Raw genomic sequence first — 25,954 nt, forward strand, 5'->3', positions numbered from 1 at the left:
AAATTGTCAAAATGTACCTGTATAAAAAACAATGAGTTAATACAGTTAATCAATGTTTTGTGACAGGATGTTTAAACGTCGATGTAGAAAAATGGCACCACGTTTTGAGAGGCAGGCTGAGCTTATAGCGTTCTGAACAGAAGGTAATAATTGTATTTTCAATAGAGCAATATTGAAAAAAGGGATTGTCTCAATATTGTTTGCAGTTTCCCGATAACAATAGTTATCAATCCAATAGCAATGTGTTAAAACATGTTAATATATGACATTTTCACATTTTACTTGCAGAAAGCTCAGCAGTGCAACTCTTCAAAGCTTGTACTAACCAGCACTTCAGATATTAGAAACCTTTGTCACATCATTATTGTATTATTGTCAAGAAATATCAAATGTAAAAGTTTAAAAATGTCATCCTGTGCAAATATTAGTCTAATGTATACGATTTTTCACAGCCTGGCGCCCCACCTTTAAAAGCCTTTGTGAGATTGTTTGATGATGAAGGAGTCTGTGACTGTGAACTTTAGATCCACCACATTTAGACAGAAGCTCTTCTCTGTAAAGCAGCAGGGGCCTGGAGCTCCTCACATTCTGTTGTGAGTGTTGTAGCACGCTTTGGCTCAAAGATAGACACTGTTGTGATCTGTCTGTAAGACTGAGGTAATCGGGTAATAATTGACATCCCAATTTTAACCGTGATTTAACTGATTAATTGCACAACCCTAAATGCAATAAAAGTATGTATACGTGTATGGTGATCTGCTAGTTTATAGCTGATTGTATTGTCATGAACTTTACAAGGGTCAGCGCAGTTGACCTGGCATGGTCACCTCATCAGCAGTGCTCTTTAGCCACAGATGCGAGTGTTTGTTTCCTTTTGTTTATAGCCTGAGAGTCACATCAACATAACTGCAACCTAGTGACTTCCCTCACTGCAAATTACCTACATGACACAGGCCGTACAGACTGCTGCTTGGGCAATCTGGGTTCTCTTTATCAGCTTCTTAAATGGCCCAGTGACACTGGAGTTGTTTATAGAGAGCAAAAGGGGCCCCGGAGGAGTCTTTGCTTACTGCTGCATCTGAAACAAGAATTATAGTTGATGATGTCTGGAGATATTTAGATTCACAGCGGAGCAATTAAGATCAATCATTCGGAGAGCAGGACTTCTCATTTTGCACAGGTCCAGTGAGTAATGACTCGATACAAGTGGAGATGAATTGTAATAGTCGGCCACTTGTGCAATATCATGAGCTATCATCTTCAGTTCTACAGGAGTCAGTAGCATTGACATTTCTGCTTGTCTTAAGCCTGGATAAAAGGAGATCATGAATTAGGAGGAATAGCTAGTGAAAAATTATGACAAATTAATATGCAAATTGCTGTGTGCAATGAACAAGAAGCAGTGCATTTCAGAAGCAACCCTGGAAAGCAAAAACAAAGACGATTTCAGAGAGACAGAATCTAGTCTTTTGCCTCAATTCAAACACGAGTAACTGATACTTGTGAGTCTCTCATTGAAACAATGAAAAGCTAAATTTAGGCAGAGCCACAGTGAATGGGGTAAGTAATTAAATCTATCAGACTGAAGCCCCGCTGATCGCAATGTGTGGCCCAGTGAAGCTCAGGAGTGTCCTCTACTGGTTCATAATTACATTGCACCACTTTGCATAAAGACGGCACCAGCACAAATACACATTTTTGGTTTGGTCTTCGCCTTCACAACCAAAGCTCACGTTTTACTGTCATGAGTCCTAGAGGAGGCAAATATAATTAGTTGTACAAAATAATTTATGAGTAAGATGGATAATAAAAGACTGCTGATGGGAAAAATGGAAGTTACAGCCTGGAACTAAAAGCAAAGCACTTTAAAGGGTCCTAGCGTGCCAAATTAACTTTTAACCGTGTTACAGCAGTGATTTGTCATTATGGAACAAAACGTTGCATTTGACTGATATTTGTCTGCATATTTGAGTAACCCTGTATTCTCCTGCAACTGAGGCTGGAGTGCTCAGAACATTCCTGCTTTCACCTAACCCCTATCCCCGCCCACGTCCCTGTGTTCAACAGCTACTATTTTTATAAAAATGAAGACTCGAGTCAAACGTTTAGCATTCTAAAATGTCCCGTAGCCACTTAAATAAAATAAATAAAATAAAAACGTGTACATGACAATCTGCTGCTTGTTCCGGTGAAATGTCAACAAGAAGAGGCGGGGCTTTTCAGCTCTGAAGTTTTGAACAGGAAGTCAGTGTCTATTATTAAGATTAGATATTGTGGTTTACAATGAACGAAATATAAAATTATGATATACATAAACAACAGCAGACAGAGGTACTATATCCAAAGAACTGATGGTGACAAATAAATTACAGGGACAACATTGACAAAAAATGAATATCTTGATATTTTTGGAGTATCTTCAATAACGATGATCAGAGAATATTTTGCAATGATCTTAATTAATCTTATTTGTAAATGTATTTGCTGAATTTCAGACAAATGTGAAGTACAGAAATATCACGTATACACAAATGTGAAAGATTGCAAGATAAGTTTGTTCAATTTTTGCAGTATTTTGAGACTTTAAATATTATAAAAACATCTCAAAAAACAAAACTCAAAATATTCAATCATTCAATGCCCACCTCTAATTAAATTCCAAGGACAAAAAATAAAATCATCCGACTAACGGCTTATACTTCATCAATAGTGTATATAAAAATGAGTCCATTATGAGGGCACGGAAACATAGACATCTTTGTGAGCGCATATATAGACTGAGTAATTGTTTCTCTGTGTTGCTCTGTGCTGTTATTGCCTAACACTGTGCTGGAGAATCGTGCCGGTGTAGAATATCATATGGTGCGCAAGACAAACACAACACTATGTGAAACAAATGGGCAATTAAGATCAAATCACCAGTGTTTTCTGCTTTGGAAGAGAAATACAACAACATTGGTCCAAAGCCCGGAGTGGCCTTGCTGAGTCACATTACACATTTTGTCAGAGGAAATATCTGATGGTCTAAAGAGGAACATACACGAGCTGAGGTGTCCTGCTGCACTGGCACAATAATAGTATGCATCCGACAAAAATCCCAGACACGGTCGTTCTCACATTCCTTCTCAGCTCCCCTGTAATGTCAGTGACAAATGACAGAAGGCCCATTACACTCAAAGCTCAAATCACAAAACAAGCAGACGTCCAACACACATACTAAATACGTGGGTTTCAGAATGATGAAAAATTAGGACCAAGAAAAGCAATTAACAATTTAAAAGAAAGTATATGAATTGAAAATTGGGAAAAAGCCTCATAGAGCTCCATGAAAACGCACCCTACATAGATGCACACAAACACACAGTCACTACGTCCCTGCTGCATAATATGAGCATGTCAGAGCAACTCCTGCATTTTTAATGGAAATGTAGGAAGGAAGTGGCCGTCATTGTCCAAAGAAAAAGCTCTGATTTCAGAAGCACTTCTCTGAATTCCTGCATCGCTAAACTCCACTCCGACACAAGTGACGAGATGCTGAATCTTTTAATTGTATTTAGTACTATAAAACGTGTGAATCATAGTGTTACATTGTGTTCATTGTAAACCGCTATAGTCATCTTAAACGGTTTAATGACAGAAGTCTCCCTGTTTGAAAGAGCAGAACCACATGCTGTGATCCTCTCAATTAGAAAGACACAAGCTGATCAGTGACAATTTGGAATTTGAAATGACTGACACTTGATTAAAACTAAATTATTGCAAAGTTCTATATAGTTATATTTAAAAGCTTACTCATAAGCTAATTTTATATGTCAGGGTGTGTTTTACAAGATAACTTAACTTTAGCTGTTAAAACCAAATCGGAGGACCAACAACACCTGGACAGTGCTGGGCCCAGGACCATATTAAAAACATTAGCATAAAGGTGCACAGACTCATTGTTGACAGAGGCAAATAGAAATATGATTATTTATAAATTACTTAAAAGATCCGAGTGGATGTTCACATTCATCGTTGTCCAGAAGTACAATTACAAGAAGAGTCGACAGGACATGTCACAAGAAAGGCAAAGTGGTGGAGCACGCTCTTCCCAGCCCCCTGTGACCAAAAAGTTCAGATATTTTTAAGGTGGAGGAGATAAAATAGGTCAACATTCTGCTTTCCTTTCACCTACGCTGAGAAACTGCTGCGCACCCTTGTCGGGCAGTGAACGTGGCTAGTTCAGCTACACACACGGACCCAGCCTCCTGATGTAGTTAAAACATTGTTCTTTTTGAGCACAGGGACAATCATGGCTTAAAAATGTGTTGGGGTAGAAACAAAGGCAATGTTATAGCGTTAATCAATAGAAAAGTCAAAGAAACAATAACGTAATGCATTGTTTTAAGGTATTAAAATGAACTCGACATTACAAACGGCCCAAATCTACTTACAACAGCAGCAGTTTAGAGGAATTGAAAGCCCAAACTTCACAATACTACTGAACCACACAATGAGGACACCATATCATATCATTTGTGCACCAAAGTTTGAATATACTTTACATTTGAGATACTCATGTGTGCATTATTTTTATTTGGTTTGACATAAATATGTCCTTTGCTTTAACCTTCACTGTTTCTTTGCATATTGTTACTATATATGTGTGTGGAAGTGGGAGACATAGCTTGGTAATGTGTCACTTCACTCTGGTGAAGAATAAGCACCGTTCTGTGTTGGAGGCAAGCTGTGTTAAATAAGTGGAAACTAAAAACTGTGTAGGTGGATCTCAATGTCATTTTCACAAACGTCACCAGTCACACGCCTTTATCCGCATGCAAACACGCAGCACGCTTTGGAACAGCAAACACCCATTTTCACATCAACATTTCAAAATACCAAGCATTTTTAGGTCAGGAATTTCGAGTGGTTCCAGCAAAAAATATTATTATTATTTATCTAGACAGGAGAGGAAAGTGTGAAACTGGAGCCCAGATGTGCTGCACCTCAACTACTCGACCACCATTTGTTTTATTTAGTCTCTACATAACAATAGTCAGACAATATTATGTCGATCCAACAGACATTTCTTAAACATGTATTTAACACGTAACATTTTTCATTTGTATCATTTATTTTTGTGGATTTTTTTAATCTATAAACAATATATAAGATATTAAAATGTTGCATATCTTCACAACAATATTATATATTTTATTTAAATTTAATTAGAATGTCTACCTCTATTGAAATAATATCAGTACAGCAGTTAAAAATAATGTAGAAATTACTGACTACTAAATCAAATACAAAACAAATGCCATCTTGAACACGGCTCTCTAATGTTATAAATTTAGTTTTAATCACATTTTGTCAGTTATGTATTTTGCAGGACTTTATGTATGAAACCCAATATTGCATTCTGGAGTATTCAAATGGAACTTGTAAAAAAGAAGTTGTAAAAAGCACAGATTTGACAAAACACAACGGCGCTATCTCACAACAACATCCTTTATTCTACTCTTGTATAATAAACATAACTTTTTCCTGAACCCCCAAAGACACTGGTATTGTGTCTGTACTGTATATTTGTATTTAGTAATCAAGTCTTTGTTTATTACGCTTGACTTTAAACATGCCCAGTATTTTCCTGCAGATTTGTCAGTCCATCCCGCACACCTGAGTGGCAGTGGCACGGGGGACATTATTCGTCCCCCTCTCGCTGGATGTTTGTCCCCCTCACATGGGTGTCCTCTGGCTGTTTTCTTACCCACAAAGCCATGCAGGTCACACACTCACCTCCTCCTCCCCCACAGGTACCAGCCCAAGTGTGAATGAACATCTGTCAATTTGAGTTAGCGCTGCGAGGGACTGCTGACCTGCCCCGCTGCCCACCCGGCCCACCCGGCCCACAGCCTCTCAGACTCCTCCTAATCCCCTCTGTGGGCGACAACTGGCAAGTTCAGTGAAGGTGAGAGGTGAGTGGTCCATGTTTTCACCACTAGAGGGCACAAGAATCAGAGTCCTTTTGTGCCCTTGATTCCTGTGTTATGGATTTGGTCTGGGCATATTGTAACAGAGCTGAATATAAGGAAGAAACACAAGACATTTCATCCAAAAACTTGGTAACAATCTATTATTGTTTCAGTTTTTTTCTGTAAGTATTATCGGTTTGTTTTTAAATTAACCTTCCTCTTGGTCTCTTCTAAAGATTATTTATTTGGATTTGTTTAGTTGCAGTTTTTCAGTTCTGGATTAGGCCACACTTTTTTGTAATTCGTGTGAAACTGTGGCCATCAGTCAGTGCCCAATGTCTCCTGAGTGACGGGATGAAAAATGTATATGTTCACTATCTGCTAACCCTTATCCTTTACATATTTTGAATTCGCTATGTCCTACTCAGCCCTACCCCCCTTTTTTTTCTTATTCGTATTATTTGTTTTATTTATTTGTATTATTTATTATTCAAATATAAGCATAAGAGAAAATGTATGTGTGTGTATGCATAAGTGAACTTAAATTTGTACATCCATGCATGTATAAAAAAAAATCTCTCATTATTTAATTTTCTTCCCTAAATCTTTAAACATGTCATTTTGTGTTATGCATTTTTTGTTGCTGTGTGTTTCAAAATCAATAAATAGTGTAAAAAATGTATATGAATTAGACAATATAAAAAAAGTGATATTTCTACACTTCTCTTTTTTTGTGAACCTAAACAAAGACATTGACTATCAAGATATTGTCATCAGCATCATTTAAAAAAGTATAAATACACATTCTGACAAAGAGTCCATCATATCTAGTATCGCAGGCAAGTGTTCTTTTCTCTTCAAGGTCTGCCAGCAAACGCATTGTTTTAAATGCAAAAATATTACTATATAAAAGTAGATATGAAACAGCATTTGTTCTAGTTGTGAAATAACACAGAACATATTCAAATATCTTGGATATAAACATTTGGATCAATGCCAACAGGAATGACTAATCCATGACCCATTATTACCTCTTTTTGTCACTAGAATAAAAGTCAAAAGCACTGCTGTTGCCATATAGCCTTCAAAACATCCACTGTCAAATACTGACATAAAAACAGAGAGAGTGCTCTCAAGGCTGAACTCATTTTCCAACTGGCAGCCAGATAAGAGCATCTCCTCCAACTTCTGGCCCTAACAATGGACATATTGAGACAGAATACGGGAGAGTTTTGTTTCTTCAAAAGATAGTCACACAAATCATAGACACTGAAAAGGAAAAATACCATAAAAGTTGTCCAGCAGCAAATTCATCAAGAGATAACATTTTGTTGAAGTCAGTATTTTCTGCAATCATTTTCCGTGTGTCAGCCACATGAAAGAACAGTCTGAAAAAAGAGCCCTTGACATCATCTTTTCTGCTGAATTATTGTATAAATGGTCGGTACCTGCAAATGTAGCTTATGGAAAATTAAATGGGGTGAAAAGGCCTGAACATGCAATGTCTTTTTTTTTTTTTATATATATATCAGCACTTCTTCAACAAGTATCAATTATTCACACGTGCCACTGACCTGTCATAATGTATAGGACGACACATTGCACTACATCACATGAGACGGACAGATGTAATGTCAAAGGTAGTGCATGCTCTATTTCAAGGGCTTGAGACTGTATTTCAAGTATGACATATTAATAATAGCAGCTTGAATTGATATTGCGCTATGCAAACTTGACAACTTGAGGCCACTATTTATGTTCTGTGGTGTCTTGCCCAATAACACATTAACCCTCTATTATAAAACAACTACTCTGCCACAAAAGCCACAAATATACAAGACCTATTTGTAATAATGTTCCACTTAGGATTAGGTGGTATTTAGAAAAATGTATATGTTCCTTGCATTATCTCCATAACAACATTTTTACAATTCATCAGGAATGTGCTAAAATTGTGGATGTATTATATTATGGCTAAACTGTGTAAATATCTCGGTTAAGTTTCAATTATCACACAAAACGAGAATGACCCATAAAATGAAACCCAAAAATGCAGAATTATCACTTCATAAACTTGTTTGGGAGATAGAATTTTACCTGTAAGATATTTTGCAACCATTATAAACTTGATATTCTAATTGTGTAGACCTTTAAAACAACAATACTGAGATACTTTAAACCTGTAATTGAACTTAACTTACAAAAAGTTCACAAAGAGAGGAGATGCCACACACACCAGAATATTAAATACTTTTACATGAGTCATATGCCTTTTAATTTAAACTCAAACCTGAAAAAACATTCATGCGTGGAACATTCACCAGATATGACCTCAGAATCCAACAACAATCGAAGAGGACAAGGACAGCAGGTAGTGCAAAAAGCGAACGCCATAAATAAGTGAGAGGTGGTACTGCCTGTCAGACTTGTATCTATTGAAGCATGCAATAACAAAAAAAGCCTAATTTTCCATGCAAAGAATAACCTCGCCATTGTCTCTTAAACTTTCCAATGTATATGGATGAAGACAATGCTCTTGCCAACCACGTGCAGCCTAATATCATGTAATAAATCCATTACATCACATTAAAAATACAAGACATCGACCCACTTGCATTAATATTTCACCTGACGACCCATTTATTGTGAGCTGAGCCCAAGCAGCGACTTACATTACTATGTAAAATCCCAGTGCAGCTCCTGTTCTCTTGTTTAAGCGCATTGTTTTCCATTGAGACCAAACCTGTCACGGAGAGCTCTTCTGAATCTAAGCTTCCTGTAATGCATCACAAAAGCAACATAATTGAGTAGACTTTACAGGTAGAAAGAAGGACTCCAATTATTGTGAGCCTGTTTCAGCCGGCCTCATGTGCCTGATGTGCCTAATGGCACGAGCTGTTTGTGTGTCTAATTATTAGAACTGCACTTATGAGTTACAAAACTACGTTGTACTTGCATGACATATAATTTAAGTAATTAAACTGTTACAAAAGAAAAATGTTTAGTCAAACACGTAGTCAAAAGAAAACTAATAAAAATGACATCTGGAAGTAAATTTCTCATTTTTTGGATAAGGATTCAGAAACCTTAAAAAAAATATTAACAGTTAAAAGAAATATGTCGGTGTAATCCCTCATTCGTCCAGGCGTGTTCCATAGTAGACTACAACTGAAGCTTTTTCTACTAAGTTAAAAGAAATGACGGCCGCTAAGCCGCTATTTGAAAACGAATGTCAATGGTGCAGTGGTTTTAAGTCCAAAGAACACAACACAAACTTTAAATTGGCAAAATATTTTTATGATTTCAGAAACAGTTTTTAGATACAGTTATAGGTCTTGTGCTCACTACTAACCACATAGCTCATCACCCTCCAGCAAGTGTTCAAACATTTAATAAAATGTAAAATATTGTTACCAGATTATGCAAAAAGATATCTATTGGGGTATTCATTTTTGTCAATATTGCTAAATTGCAATAGGGCACATTTCTTGCTTACACATTATAATAAGTCAAAGTGATCAGCTCAAGCTTCTTCTTGGTCGTAGTTTGTTTCGGTTCCTATCATGACCCAGACACAAAGCTAACATGGGTCAAAGAGAACTGACCCAGGTCACATGACGAAGGGCACTGCATTTGGGGAGCAGTAGACAGATTACCACACAGAAAGGGGACATGCTGCCGAGCCAATGGCAGTGAAGAAACCAACACTTGCGCACACGCACGCACGCACGCACGCACGCACACACACACACACACGCACGCACGCACACACACACACACGCACACACACACACACACACACACACACTTCATCCAAACTCTGGACCGAGCTCGAACTAAACCTGAAACTAAACCAGAGGAACAAACCAAGTCTATGTTAGGATTAAATTGGGCTCAATCCAGGACCAAACCAAGTGTGAATGCACCTTTAACCCTGTAAACTATGTATGTGCACGATGTGTGCAGCTAATGCACTAAAGCACTCTTTGTAGCCCATGGTTTTTCAGCTTTATGTGATCTATAATGTCTGTTAGCACACTAAACGTGTCTATTTCTGGTTTGTGTTGTTCAGTGCAATTGGTGACCTTTAATAAGTCAAATAAAACATGTTATTATAGGTCATCAAATACTAGAAACCGGGAAGGTTATTTTGAGGTTTTGGAGGAAGGAGGAAGCCTTATGTTCCACTGCCGTGACTCAAACGGGATTAAACCTGGAATTAATCGTACTTAAACCTTCAGGCTACTAAAGAAAAGTAAGAAGCAGTGCAGTGGATTTGTGGCGCTGGAGGTCAAGGAGCACATGATGGCAGATTTAGGAGGACATGTTTTTGTTAATCACAAGTCTGAAGGAAAATCATGCAGAAACAAACACATCAAATGCTCCTTATTTGTAGGAATTTGGAACAGTTTTGTTTTATAATACATCACTAAAGAAGTAAGAATACTCAAACTAGATTAAAAGATCATTCACACTCACTCATAAAAGTTGAGGAAGATTTACAGTGTAGGTTTCATTAGCTGCCTCATAAATGTCACACATTTGCATTGGCAACAACAAAACGACACGTGCAGTCAAGCGGTTTGTCCCTCTCTGCAGCCAGGGGGCGCCACTGAGCGGGTCTCTCTGGTGCAGGTGGATCCAGGTCCTCACTTTGGCACGCGCGCACACACCTCCTCCTCACCTCCTCCTCCTCTCCTCCCGCACGGGACAAGCAGCGTCGGCGCGGTCCACTACCACAAGTGTCGCGTCCCGGCGCACGCGAGGAGGACACGTCCGCGCGCGTCCTTTCTTGATCTCTGGCAATGAAGGAGAGAGGTTTGAGATGTCAAGAGTTGTAGAGCGGCTGTTCGGCGCGATGGGGGGAAAGTGTGCCGCGTTAATTGCAACCTGAAAGACAATTAGGCGCGGAAGAGGCGGAGGCGCAGAGAGACGGGACAAGTGGCAATTTGTGGAGTTGAGTGTTTTTGGAGAGAACTTTGAAGATCAAGTCAAGTGAATGTTGCGCCATGGGGATAAAGAAGGGACTTGGAGCCATGCTGATGTTAATGTGGATTATTCAAGGTAAGCTAATTAAACTGCTCAGCGGAATTAAGCCGCATGTCGCGTGATAATCAGCTGTCGCCTGTGTGTGGTGCGTCCGCACGTGGGAAGTTGGCATTTTATAGGATATAGTCATTCCTATAAATGGGAATTGATTATTATTAGTTATTTACTTTGTTATAATTTGTAATGAACCCATGATATCAAACTTTTAGATGCCACGGTTTTGTGTTGCTAAAATGATTTGGCTCTAGTCTGCAAACTTTTTGTTTAGGCTATTCTAATATGAAGAAAAATAAAAATAAAAATAAAAATCAGTTAGTGTTTTGATTCTGTTTCTGCTGTCATTTTAGCTTTCCCCCTTTTTTTGCTCTTTTCTGTGGTCTTTCATAAGGTCTCCATGCACAGTGAGTGACTGTCCTTTCCAGAGGAAGAATTATGTATTCACATGACTGAATGCCCCGAAACGCTGGAAAGTTAAATGTTATTCCTTTTTGGTTTCTTTTGAAGGTTACTGGCGCTTGTGAGATTTCTACCTAAAAGAGCAGGATGTTCTTTAACGATTTTGCCTTTGAAATCCCACATGACAGATTTAGGATGTGGGTCATGAAACTATTAAGGTCAAATATAATTGCACAGCTTATATTAATTATCAGTCTGCTTGTACTTAGCTTTAATGGCTTGGAAATAAACTTTAATTCTATTGTCAGCATCAAAGCCGTGATTCCAAATGCTGAAGTGGCACCTCCATCAAATAAACTGCACAAGACACTTAAAGACCCAGTGACATCACAGGGTACTTACTAATGTTTGAGGTAAATACGGTTCATTTGTGCCTTTCTTATTGCCATATGCTCTATTTAGTCCCACAGCCATTTCCAAAGCTCCTTAGGCTTGTCTGAATTGGCCAATCTTGTAGCTGTCAACTGCGCTCCTGCTTCACTTCTTCACAGATGTTTGCTTTCCTCTCGTGTGGAAATCACAGATTGTTAAAAAACCCAATCTTAATGTCGCGATCGGTTTGGTTCAAAGCAAATGTCATCCAAAGATGAGGACACAAAAGGAATCCCGTGTCCTTTTGGAAACTTTACTTTGAATTATCAATTCAAGCAGAAGAACAGCCGATGAAAAATGCAGGTCTAATTTTTTTTTAAATTGAACTTTCTTCTTTTTAGGCTTTCATTCGTTAATATATGTACATGGATTTGCCATAGATCTCTGCACTGATGCACTACATCTTGTCTTGGGACTGATCATGTAGAGCACATTATTTAAAAACTAGTGTGCACTTTAGACTTTTTACTTATTTTTTTTCTCAAAATGATGCCCTGAATTAATTTAGTTACAACCTGCTAAAATAATCCAACAAATAAACAAAAGCACATGAATAAAATATAATTATATTCCACATATAGGCAGATCATTTGTTTTGGCCACTTCAAAAGGAATGTTTCTTAAAATTATTCTTAATATTCTATTGCATTGTGTGATGAGGAGTTGGTTCTGGCCGTTGCTGGCTCTTGTCTCATTTGCCTTTTAGTTTGTGTTGCATTTGTAAACTGTCTGCACATACAGTTGATGCTGGCCTGTATGAGCTGCCGGCCTCGTGGTATGTAAAGCTGCTGTTTGCAAGCAGCTAGACCCCGCTCACAAAATAACACAGCTTATGGTAATTCTGATTATATATTGCATGATTAGCTAAACAAGAAATTAGATGGGGTGGCCAGGCAATGAAAGATGCAGAGATCCCAATAGGATGCGATGCGCAGCTTTAATAATGACTGCAAAGCTTAGCCAGTGAAGGGACAATAGCACAGCTTATTGACTGATCTTGGGACAACCAAAGTCACGCTCCAAAACGGACAAGGCAAATAAGATGGGTCATCAGTGTGGAGCTTTAAGAGCCATTACATATAATATAGACGCTTATAGATGCTTATTTTGAAGCCTTTGTTGAGGTGAAAGCAGATACAGTGAGAGAAGCCAGCGTTGCTCCCAATTGTGAAGGTTCAAAGTGTGAAGGTTCCAAGTGTGAAGGTCCCAAGTGTGAAGGTTCCAAGTGTGAAGGTTCCAAGTGTGAAGGTTCCAAGTGTGAAGGTCCCAAGTGTGAAGGTCCCAAGTGTGAAGGTTCCAAGTGTGAAGGTCCCAAGTGTGAAGGTTCCAAGTGTGAAGGTTCCAAGTGTGAAGGTTCCAAGTGTGAAGGTCCCAAGTGTGAAGGTCCCAAGTGTGAAGAGTCTGAGGACTACGAAAAGTCTGAGGAATAAAGTCTGGCGGTAATGCAACAATTGGATGCCAACCGCCATAAAACAACAACAACAACAACAACAACAACAAGTGTGAAGGTTCCAAGTGTGAAGGTTCCAAGAGTGAAGGTTCCAAGTGTGAAGGTCCCAAGTGTGAAGGTTCCAAGTGTGAAGGTTCCAAGTGTGAAGGTCCCAAGTGTGGAGCTTCCAGAATGTCTGAGAATACATTGGTTGTGGACAGAGAGGATTTTGTACTCTTTATGGTGAATGTTATAAACTGCTGCTCAAACTCAAAAGAGAACTGAAAGCATCAGGATCATTGCTTAAGCTGCAGGAAGATTCCTTGGAACAAAAAAGCTTGAATGGGCAGAAATAGAAAACGCGCTAAATGTGCTAAATGGGAGTCAGAGTAAAGGAAGTTTCAATTTGGAGAATCAGAGTAATCAGAGTAAAGAAATGGAGGTAGGGGCGTCGCTGGTCTCCTGTCCACGCTCAATCCGCCATTGAAAGCAACGACAACAACGGAAAAGAACTCCAGGAATCACAATTACAGTGGGTGGCGGTGGTGTGACACTGTGGATGCCAGCCATCGTGGAGCTCCGGGGAGGAAGAAGAAGAAAGAGGAGGAAGAAGAGGGAAGAGAAGAAAGGGAGAAGAGGGGGAAGAAGAAGAATAAAGCTTAAAGAATAAAGTTAAATAATAAAGTCGGACGGGGAGATGCTGGGTAAACGTTTATAGAGGTGGGGGGTGTTGGAGACTGAGCCGAGGATGAGGAGCAAGAGGATGTTCTAACGCGCTTGGACTTCATGGGCCTAGAAACGCCAAAGTGATGGAAGAAGGACTTCTAAGGGATAAAACGACAAAGACGTCCCATGACCTCATGGGCTTTGTAAAACAACAAAGACGTCCCACGATCTCATGGGCTTTGTGCTTCCGGGGCGCCGAACGTCAAGGAGGGCGAGGAGGGTGGGGAGGAGTCTCCCTGGAGTGGAGCCGAGTTCATTCTTTCCGCTTTGATCCCATGGGCTTTGAAAACAATGACACATAAACACAGTGGTACAAGTATATATGTCATATGAATGGGTTCCAAGTGTGGAGCTCATGGGCTTTGTACTTCCCAAAGCACCGACCGTCAAAGAGGGCGAGGAAGGTGAAGAAGAGTCTCCCTGGAATAAAGCCGGTTGGTCTCTGACACAACAACTATTCTAGTCACAAAAACACATCATGACCTCATGGGCTTTGTAACGCCAAAGCAATGGGAGGAGTACTTTTACGGACTACGACAGAGTCTGAGGACTACGAAACGTCTGAGGAATAAAGTCTGGCGGTAATGCAACACTCGGATGCCAACCGCCATAAAACAACAACAACAACAACAACAATTACCAAGAGTAAAGTCTGGAGAATAAAATCTAAAGTCTAACTACAGTAGTGGTGGTAATGTATCACTTGGATACCAGCTGCCATAAAACACCAAAGAAGAAGAAGAAGAAGAAGAAATAACACACAGAACATGACAGGTCAGTCTTCCCCACTGTGTTCACCTGCTGAGTCGACTCCACAAGAGCAGGTCACTGTGATGTTTTCACGCCTTTATTCATTTCATTCCAGCTAAAATACACCACATTGGGTTTGTAAAGGTTCCTATAAATGTGATGTAGATGATTTTAATTGTAGTTGCAAAGCACAATGGGAGAAGAAATGTGATTCTGATTCATATTCTGATGTTAAATACAGTCAAGTATTTGCTCAGTCGTGAACATGAAGTACCGGTAAAGCTGCAGGTCACCACAACAGGATAAAAAACAATACTTTATGCTTCATGTCACACATTTAACTTGTTGTTTTCCTTACTGACCTGCAGTAACAAGGTAACAATCACTAACAATGAATCACTGTGCGCTGCAGAAAAGCCACGGCTCTCACTCTGTCTTGGTCTTGCGTTGTGAGTGACTTTATTGAGCTCTGACCATTGGACTGCCTGCGCTTTCATGGCCCGCTGCATTCGTTAGGCTGACGGTGTGTACCTCAGTGCTGTGCTGGATGAGGGAACCTAATTGAGTAGTCTTGTGTGGGCCGTACGCTGCAGACCCCCGCGGAGGTTACAGACTCAATCTGACGGCACCGCGCCCTTTGGTCATCAGTGGTTTTCTTGTGTAAAACTGGGTCATATTAATTGGCCTCACAATATAGAGGACACTGGAGCTGTTAGTGTTTGTTTTGACCGTTTAGCTGAAAGCTGTGTGGCTTTGATGGATCTGGAGTTAAACGAGACGTTGCATCAACACTGTCCTTCACTGCGATTCTCCTTCAAGTTTCATCTGTTTTCCATTGGGTTGTTTGTTGTTTTTCATTGCAGAGAAATAGGTTCTAAGGCCAAATTAGCTCTCCAGGTTTGGCCCGTGAAGGGGTGAAGGAGATTTATTAGGAGTATCTATTAAATTACATGTTATGCAGTTGTAAAGGAGACCACATCAAGTCTATTCCCCTGGAAAAATGTTAATAATAGACAATTTAATCATCAATCAATTCAATCAATATCTTTGCAAACAAACTTTTTAAATGCAAGACAAAATTAGTTTTGGCCCTCAGCACGCTAATATGTATTAATTTTGGCCCACGAAGGAAAAAAGTTTGGGCACGCCTGGTCTAAGGACAGGGACAGTTGTCCATTTGCTTAATTCCTATGGACGTTGGTTAATCTGCTTCTCTATAACTGTTTCAGTGTTTGATTAACCCGTTATAACATTGCTCCCCTCTGAGCCCCAGGAAAGTTTTATGACATCATAGGTGGAGCTCAGACCTGTTCTGAGCATTTCTGCTGTCAAACGGTTCATTAAAACTGCATTAGCATGTCGGGGGAAAGCTAGGTTTGTTTATCTCCCCTATGTAATTCGCTCTGCCGCCAGTAGATGGAGCGCTAACTCCAATTCCAAATAATGCATAGTATGTCCTTTAAACTTTATTATTGTCTATTATTGTCCTAATTATTATTATTATTATTGATTGTCTTATTTCCACAGAGACGAGCAGGTTACAGCGCCAAATTACAAATCAGATCTGGGTAGAAACAAGTTATTTCTAAGAGAACACAAAAGTAATAACAAACAATATCAGGTAGCGGACTCTCACTGGTAAAGATACAGAAGTGGAGTTAATATTACATGCACATGTGTCTTTCCTGTGTGTTGCAGATTGGATTTATGTCATACTTTCACTCAACCAGGTATTAGCAAAAAGTATGTATCATTGTTTATTAATTTAACACAGTGACATGTAGATTAATTAACTTAAAATAGCATACAACAACATTAAAAAGATTTAAAAAATGAAAACCACAACGAAACAAGTCTTTTAAAAATACGGTCACCCCCATGTTCCCAGATCTGTCAGCGTTTTGCTTTGAGAACGATTCCCTTTGAAGTCTGAAACCTCGCTCTTAGTGCATCAACAGCACATATTTTCTTTCCCTTTAATCTTTCTGGACCAGCCATGTTTTAGGAGTCACATGTTATTTACCCATGAAATAACTTGAATTCATTTTTAATCTGCAGCTGCTTGTAATGGCTGTTTTTGCCTTCATATACTGTACAATACAACACACATGTAGCCTCAAGGTCTGAAAGGCTATTTGAGTCTTACTTTGTGACTGTAAACATCACTGTCACAAACCGCTCTGTAGGATCCTTTTATTATCTTCTGATGCACCCCACATGCTGAGAAAAGAAATATTATTGGGTTGGCATTTGTATTTATCACTGCCACAATCCACAATCTCCACATCGGATAATTAGTGAAGATAATATCCACCAGCCGAACCTGCTCGCTCTGTTAGAAGAACTGAACAAAGCTATACACTCTGTACCAGACATTACTGGACGTCATGTGAGTGAAGAAAAGTATGATACAGTTTTAGCTCTTTTAGTTATGAAATAAACACATTTAATGCCCCAATTAATTCAAGAAGATAGGATTACCGCTAGACCACAATGCAACAATATTTCAATCAATAAAATCACACATGATACACCATGAGTAAGTGTACAACTTTATGGAATGGAAGTGTGACTGTACTTGGTTGATTATTGGCTGTAGTGTATTGGACCCCAGAGACTGCAATGACTGATGAAGCTCATTTTTGAGTGTTGATAATGATCCGTCAGCGGTCACCAGTCGCATGGACCAGCTCAAAGACAAAGAAGAGTCTTTCACCGCTGCCAATTAGACTGTCACTGCTTCTCCCCTTCGACCCGACACCTTCTCCCCACACACCTGATGAAGTTGTGCCTACAAATGAGCACTGGCTCTGCTCATCGGAACCTGGCAGTGATGCACCGCACAGTATGTCATTTACGCCACAGGTGTGGGCGAGGGTCGTGATGGTTTAGTCCAGGTGCACTCTGGGAAAGTGGCATCACTAATGAGGTCCATTCCTACTTTAAATGAGACCTTTGCTCTGGTAGAAACCAGTGGGTGAACTTCAGAGAGCAGGCTTCTGCCCACACACATGCAAGAATGCTAACGAGAATACTGAACGTATCATTTTATCCAGATCTCTCTGAACTAACTGTAAAGCATTGACAACATTATGATATTTTCATACTATGTACATGATGTTTACTGAAAGTTATGTTACACTGCATTTCATTGTCTTAAAGTCTGTCATAAATGTAGATATTGTGAGAGGAAATGGCAAATGTCAAACGTATTAAGTAGTGCTAGGAACATTAGCACTGAACAAAGAGGAATAAGTGGGTTTACAGCAGTTCTCCTTGTGAACTTCAGAGCCACTGATTTTGGAAAGAACAAGGTGCAAATGGATAGATTATGTCGAAATTGAAGAAGTGTAAACATTCAGTTTTGCAGTGCAGATCCTTGGTTTGGAAAAGGTTTATTTTCTGGACTTTGTGGTTCTGCTAAAATGGGCTGTCAGTGCACAAGATGAGTTTTGCACTAAGACGTTAGAAGATTATAGTCCTGTTTTATCAAAGAGCCATAGGAAATGGGATTTTTTTTCTGGGTGTCATAGGTGTGGATTGGTTTGCAGTCAGCCTGTACCTGCAATCAGTAACAGGTAAAATGGCCTGGGAGCAGGGCAGTTTAGACTCAACGTGTGCCTGTGTGTGTGTGTTCGTGTGTGTGTATCTGTGTGTGTGTGTGTGTGTGTGTCTGTCTGTCTGTCTGTCTGTGACAGTGGATGTTATCAGCCAGAGATGAGAGATTAGTATTCATTGAGGAGTGAGAGCCATCCTGGAGCCTCTTGTTGCTCGACTGTGCGGCAGATGGGTCCGGCTTGTTGTGTCCAGATTAATAGTGTCATCTGCTGAGGTGTAACCTGGGCCTGTGGTTATGTGAGGCAAAAGCAGGTCCCTGAGGTCAATCCTGAAACCACATTGGCACACCACTTTCACACTCGGCTCTTAAATAAGTCCATTAAGACTCAACCACAGCACACGCTTCAGCCCTTTAAAGAAAGCATGCGTCCTCATTACATTCTGCTTAATGCTGACAGTGTATTTCTCTCTTTCTCCTCACGTGTTAACATAAATTCTCCTGATATGGCTTTTGTTGTTGCCACAAAACCCACCACTTAGTGCCGCGGCCCCTGGATATTTATTGTGGCTGTAACATCAATTTAGTTTGTGGATCAAATTTTCACTCTCTTTGTCCCCAGTGGTCCCCATCGGACCGCTGGGTGCAGAAACAACACACGCTCAATAAAAAGGTTGGGTCCTATTTTATAATCTGAAGAATCTGTCAAACTCAGGAATAATTGGCGCTTTGAGAAGACCGAGGACTGAAGGTGGTCGGTGTAATGACCCGGCCGTCACTCGCACTGACACACCATCTCTGAGTCCCTGATGCATTAGTGTGGCCTGAGAGCGCTGATAGAGGGACATTTCCCTGCATCATCACTAATATCCACAGCCCTCTGACACCGACACATGCTTCTCTACTTTAATATTACATGAGCACAGTAATACATTTGAGCCAGTGTGTCATCTTCAATTTTTTTTCTTTTTAAAATATGTTTAAAAACAAATTTGTTATCAGGTAATGTTTCTCAGGTTGTTAAATTATATAGAGTGTTTAAATGATAAGTATGATAAAGAAGCTGATTCTGCCCTTTGACAGTTTTCAGTCACGTATAATGTTCTGCACGACCAGATTGGGGAGGAACATCGTGTGAGAAAATGGCATTTGTTGGATTTTCTCATATGGACTTGCATTAATTGTACTGGAGGAACTGCTCGTGCCGTAGGTGGATTTTCTCATTTCTATTTCCAGCCCCAGTGGTTGGTTGGTCCTCTAAATTGATCTAGTGAACACAGCTGCCTCAAAGAGACCTGCTCCAACCTGATAAGGCCTGTAACCATGGCACCTTCACGGCAAACCCCCACATCAAATATGTTCATACGTTTAGCACAGAAAAGGCAATCACAAACTTTATTCTATGTGAACTTGATATGTAGAAAGTGCTGTGAGACCTAAAACTCATTACATATGTCATATTTTACGCGCCCTTATTTTAACATAACAATAGTCTATATTTTTTACTATTTCTATATTAATATGACTTGTTTTACGTTGCACCATATAGCTGAATCCAATTCTTAGTTTGTCAATTTTGTTCTCTGACAAGGACAGCAACTCTTTTCTGATCCTGAAACTGTATAACAAATAATGATAATAATAATTCAACAAACTCAAATATTGTCGAAAATTTAGATTTGTAAAAAAAGTAAACGACTTTAGAGATAAATGAACATTTTAGTATAACGTAAGTCTTATAAGTTACATCTCTCTCTATGTGTGCTGTTTTTGTGATCAAATTATTTTTCAGATAAATGTTTAATGTCACAAAGAGATAACTGAGTAAAAGTGCTCCAGTTTTCTTGTAGGGTTCCACAACACTAGTCTTAATATTGCAGATGTTTTATTCATCAGTTCGATGTGAAACAGGGTCATTACCAGAGGAATAGCTCATAGATCTCCTCTGCTCTTACCCCTGGACCTGCTGGTGAAGAGAAAAGAAATGAAGACTCTAAAAGCAAATAACAGACCAGCTGAATCTACTGTACACACCTTAGAAAACAGACAAACAGGTTCAAATCAGGTTAATTAATTAGCCTCTTATATTAAGCCTTGGGAGCATATTTCTCTTCTGCAGAGACAATTCACTTTGGAACAAAAGGTTAAAGATGCCGTTTGTTTCTAAGTTCTCGACTTGTCATTCTGAGCTCATTATATTACAGTATTATGACTCAAGTGGTATAAGGTTGAACTTGTAGGAATTTGATGACATAGTGATGTTATTTTAAGTACTTTTTAGACATATAGTGTTTTGATTTAATCATGAGGATATGCATAAATAATGTCAGCCTAAATAGAATCATCACCGTGCGCAGACTTTTGCTTTTTTACTTTTGGACCTCAAGTCAAGTCTCACAATAATTCAGAATGATTGTTTTTCTTAAACCAAATTATATTCATTTCTGTAAATGTATTGTGAAAATTATATTCATAGCCTCAATAGTGCAACTCTGCAACTGCGTCTCTAGAACCAGATCAATGTGCAAACAAATCAAACATAAAGACGCATAGTCCCCGTGTGGTGGTCTCTGGTGCCAGAGGACGGTGGTCATGACGGCGTCTTGTGTACAACTTTTGTCTTCGGCCTCTCCCTGGTTTCTAAAGCCGCTCGGGTGAGTAATAGGATTAGAGCAGAGAGAGGCAGCTTATGTACCAGGTCTGCTGAAACACTGATCGTTTATGTGAGAGACATTTGCACTTACGGGATAGTGTGTAGTGGTGGTGTGTGTGTGTGTGTGTGTGGTAGTGGTGAAGAGGCGGCAACCGGTGACACTCAGGGTCTCATTGGGCCGATAAAACTGTGCCAGTGTCTACCAAATATATTATTATGCAAACAGTAAAAAACATATTGACTACTTCTCCGGCCTCGGTGGTCTTATCCATCCCCTGTAATCAATGCTCAGTGGAAGTGTGGCAGCATTAAAGGTTTAACCCTTTTGCTGCCGACAGGCCACAGAGATTTGGACAAAAGAGCTTTAAGACAAGGTGATGTGTGCTGTCTGACCCCTGTGAGGTTTACTGTCCCCTCTACTGTCGCCTCTACTGCCCCCTCTACGTCTGTCCCCTCTACTGTCCCCTCTACCTACTGTCCCCTCTACTGTCCCCTCTACTGTCCCCTCTACTGCCCCCTCTACTGCCTCCTCTACTGCCCCCTCTACTGTCCCCTCTACTGTCCCCTCTACCGTCTGTCCCCTCTACTGTCCCCTCTACTGTCCCCTCTACTGTCCCCTCTACTGTCCCCTCTACTGCCCCCTCTACTGCCTCCTCTACTGCCCCCTCTACTGTCCCCTCTACTGCCCCCTCTACTGTCCCCTCTACTGCCCCCTCTACTGTCCCCTCTACTATCGCCTCTACTGCCCCCTCTACGGTCCCCTCTACTGTCGCCTCTACTCCCCCCTCTACTGCCGCCTCTACTGCCGCCTGTACTGTCCCCTCTACTATCGCCTCTACTGCCCCCTCTACTGTCCCCTCTACTGTCGCCTCTACTGCCTCCTCTACTGCCCCCTCTACTGTCCCCTTTACTGCCCCCTCTACTGTCCCCTCTACTATCGCCTCTACTGCCCCCTCTACTGCCCCCTCTACTGCCTCCTCTACTGCCCCCTGTACTGTCCCCTCTACTGCCCCCTCTACTCCCCCCTCTACTGCCGCCTCTACTGCCGCCTGTACTGTCCCCTCTACTATCGCCTCTACTGCCCCCTCTACTGTCCCCTCTACTGTCGCCTCTACTGCCTCCTCTACTGCCCCCTCTACTGTCCCCTTTACTGCCCCCTCTACTGTCCCCTCTACTGTCCCCTTTAATGCCCCCTCTACTGTCCACTCTACTATCGCCTCTACTGCCCCCTCTACTGCCCCCTCTACTGCCCCCTCTACTGTCCCCTCTACTGCCCCCTCTACTGTTCTCTACTATCGCCTCTACTGCCCCCTCTACTGTCCCCTCTACTATCGCCTCTACTGCCCCCTCTACTGTCCCCTCTAATATCGCCTCTACTGCCGCCTGTACTGTCCCCTCTACTGTCGCCTCTACTCCCCCCTCTACTGTCCCCTCTACTATCGCCTCTACTGCCCCCTCTACTCCCCCCTCTACTGTCCCCTCTACTGTCGCCTCTACTCCCCCCTCTACTGTCCCCTCTACTGTCGCCTCTACTCCCCCCTCTACTGTCCCCTCTACTGTCGCCTCTACTCCCCACTCTACTGTCCCCTCTACTGTCGCCTCTACTCCCCCCTCTACTGTCCCCTCTACTGTCGCCTCTACTCCCCCCTCTACTGTCCCCTCTACTGTCGCCTCTACTGTCGCCTCTACTGTCTGTCCCCTATACTGCCCCCTCTACTGTCTCCTCTACTGCCCCCTCTACTGTCCCCTCTACTGTCCCCTCTTCTGCCCCCTCTTCTGCCCCCTCTACTGTCCCCTCTACTGTCTGTCCCCTCTACTGGCCCCTCTTCTGCCCCCTCTACTGCCCCCTCTACTGTCCCCTCTACTGTCGCCTCTACTGCCCCCTCTACTGTCCCGTCTACTGTCTGCCCCCTCTACTGCCCCCTCTACTGCCGCCTCTACTGTCTGTCCCCTTTACTGTCGCCTCTACTGTCTGTCCCCTCTACTGTCCCCTCTACTGTCCCCTCTACTGTCGCCTCTACTGTCTGTCCCCTCTACTGCCCCCTCTACTGTTCCCTCTACTTTCCCCTCTACTGTCTGTCCCCTCTACTGCCCCCTCTACCGTCCCCTCTACTGTCCCCTCTACTGCCGCCTCTACTGCCCCCTCTACTGCCACCCTCTACTGTCGCCTCTACTGTCTGTCCCCTCTACTGCCCCCTCTACTGTTCCCTCTACTGTCCCCTCTACTGTATGTCCCCTCTACTCCCCCCTCTACTGTCCCCTCTACTGTCCCCTCTACTGTCCCCTCTACTCCCCCCTCTACTGCCGCCTCTACTGCCCCCTCTACTGCCCCCTCTACTATCGCCTCTACTGTCTGTCCCCTCTACTGCCCCCTCTACTGTTCCCTCTACTGTCCCCTCTACTGTATGTCCCCTCTACTCCCCCCTCTACTGTCCCCTCTACTGTCCCCTCTACTGTCCCCTCTACTGTCGCCTCTACTGTCTGTCCCCTCTAATGTCACCTCTACTGCCCCCTCTACTGTCCCCTCTACTGTCGCCTCTACTGTCTGTCCCCTCTAATGTCCCCTCTACTGCCCCCTCTACTGTCCCCTCTACTGTCTGTCCCCTCTAATGTCCCCTCTACTGTCCCCTCTACTGTCGCCTCTACTGCCCCCTCTACTCTATGTAATATTATGTGTTATTTTCACACTTGCAACCGCATTTCATACTCCAGTGCAACTTATATATGTTTTTTTTCTTTCTTCTCTATTATGCATTTTTTGGCTGGTGCAACTTATACTCCAGAAAATACGGTACTAGCTGGAAAATGAGTTGGAGTTATGGCAGTGTTACATTTTTCCTTCAATATTCTGACATCAGCTGAGGAGATGTTCTAAATCCAGGCCTGAAATCATTCTCAGATTCAATAGACTTGAACTTGAACATATTGTATCAGAAGAACCTTACTTTTAATAACCAAGTCCTCATATTAAAACGTAACTGTGACGTCACAAAGAATCACGATTTTTACAACCACAATTATTGAGACTAAAAAGAAAAGAAAAAGTGTAATTTCTTTCATTCACATTATCCAATAACCTTACAATTCCTAAATGTGAACAGTTTTATTAAATCAAACATTCTGAATGTTAAGTTAATGCAATCAAATAAACAGCACTTAAGGTTTATGTTTTTGAAGTACAGATTGAATATAAATGACTCCATTTTGCCTGTGAAACGATCGTGGTAATTATTTTTCAGATCTTCTTTCAATATTGTGACCTGAATAATCATGATTATTGACTCACTGATAAATCTTGACATTTTGCAGCGCTAATGTGTCGCTCCCATTCGTTCGAGTTTTTTTTCCTTCCTTTTTTTAAAATACTTTCCATCTGAACCTTGAACCTTTGCCTTGTCACACTTGACCACAGTCTGTTTAATTGTGCAATACTTTAGGCACCTGTTTCCATCAATATCCTAATTGCAGCCGTACTTTGCGTAGCTCAGGAGGATTACTCTAACACCATTATAAATCTCTTTCATTTGTCACCAAGCATTTAAAAGAGATGCCACGTTCGATTCTCTGGAGAGCGACTGTTCGGTGTGTAATCCAGGCACTTAGAGACAAAAGCCCTAAAAGCCCCTCTTCCGTCATGTCAAGGTGCGGAGACCCAACATCCCTCCAAACAGCCGGAAAAACTGTGCACCGGCAGCATTTGTGTTGTGTTTCCAGTCTGTTTGTACATCTGTTCCCATCTGTGTTTCCACAAATAGAGCTCTGTTAATGTCAATAGCTGAAATATATGGTGCATCACGCCGGAACAATCCTGCCTGAGTGTATATGGGTCTATTTATTATTAAATGTCAGTGGAACCCATAGTGCCTTTTGGAGGTAATTCAATCAGCCGAGCCTTGTCTTATTCCCTCATTGGCAATCATTACATGAGCGCCGTGTTCTCGATGGGGCGTTCAATCTAAACATAATGCGCGCTCTTTCGCTCTCCGTATGAGCCGAATGCTACATGTGGACCGGTGCATGTTCTGCTAGAAGACAGTGCATGTAGTGCTGTCATTAGGGCGGCAGCCATTAATAGTCGAATCCTGACTGGTCGAAAATGAAACAATAATCTTATTTTGAGCATCACCATTGTTATCTGGTCTATAAAGACTCTAAAACACATTTAAAAATATGTTTGAAAACAGAGACAGGGGCATTATAAAATTAAAATGTCCAAAAAATAATAATAATGTGTGTCTTATTTGGGTGATCATGTAATTAAAAAGTCTCAATGTACAATAGAAATAATTGTTTTACTAGTTGACTAATAAAAAAAAACTATTGCTAATTAAATAATCGTTAGAGGCAGCCCACATTTAGCCATTTAAAATTCTTAATATGTTTAAAGACTCATCTTATTGTTTAATCATGTCACAGAGCTGCATACTTCATGGTCGGGCATGTATTGGGTGTACAATCCTAAATCGTAGTGATTAGTAGATATTAGTATTTGATATTTCAATTTGTTAATACATTTGGGAAATAGGTTGTTTATATTTTAGTTGATCTGCTGTAGATTACATTTTAAAATCAGTTCAAGCTGGGGTGGAGCAAAAATAAAGATACGAATGAATTATATGCCAAGGTAACATTATTAATGTTTCAATGCATTTTCATTAAGAAAAAATAAATATATAATTGGCATCAGTTCTAGTTCTACTTGATATTGTCTCATCGTTTGTCTATGTATTATTCTACGAAAGCTAAAAAATATCCAGCATTATTAATGTTAAGTTTGTTAATTTTGTATTGAATAAAAACGCCACGTCAAGCTTCAAGGTCTAATTTGGATTGTGGTTATTGTAGTATTTTCAATGAATAAAATAAAAAGTGCTGTTGTCACAAGCCATGCAGTGAAACAGAAGAATGTGATTTCTTGGAAGCATATTGAGCTGACCGTCCTCGAACCACAGCCTCAGGTCTGAGCCTGGTGTGGAGCACATCCTTCAGACAGACACTGAATCTTTACC

The 25,954-nt window shown here is 40.9% G+C and overlaps 1 protein-coding gene across 2 annotated transcripts in view; it reads left to right on the top strand.

Moving 5' to 3' along the window:
- The first annotated feature begins 10,897 nt into the window (after positions 1-10,897).
- esamb (endothelial cell adhesion molecule b) overlaps positions 10,898-25,954 on the top strand; it is a 32,425-nt gene continuing 17,368 nt past the window's right edge. For both annotated transcript variants that reach the window (XM_072464210.1, XM_072464211.1), the window contains exon 1: positions 10,898-11,018. In XM_072464210.1, the coding sequence (XP_072320311.1) occupies positions 10,964-11,018 (55 nt within the window). In that variant the 5' untranslated portion in view covers positions 10,898-10,963. The remainder of the gene's footprint in view (positions 11,019-25,954) is intronic.

The sequence above is a fragment of the Eucyclogobius newberryi genome, unplaced genomic scaffold (assembly GCF_026437365.1).
Source record: "Eucyclogobius newberryi isolate DKJ021-1_F unplaced genomic scaffold, fEucNew1.0.hap1 SCAF_10, whole genome shotgun sequence".
NCBI lineage: Eukaryota > Metazoa > Chordata > Actinopteri > Gobiiformes > Gobiidae > Eucyclogobius > Eucyclogobius newberryi.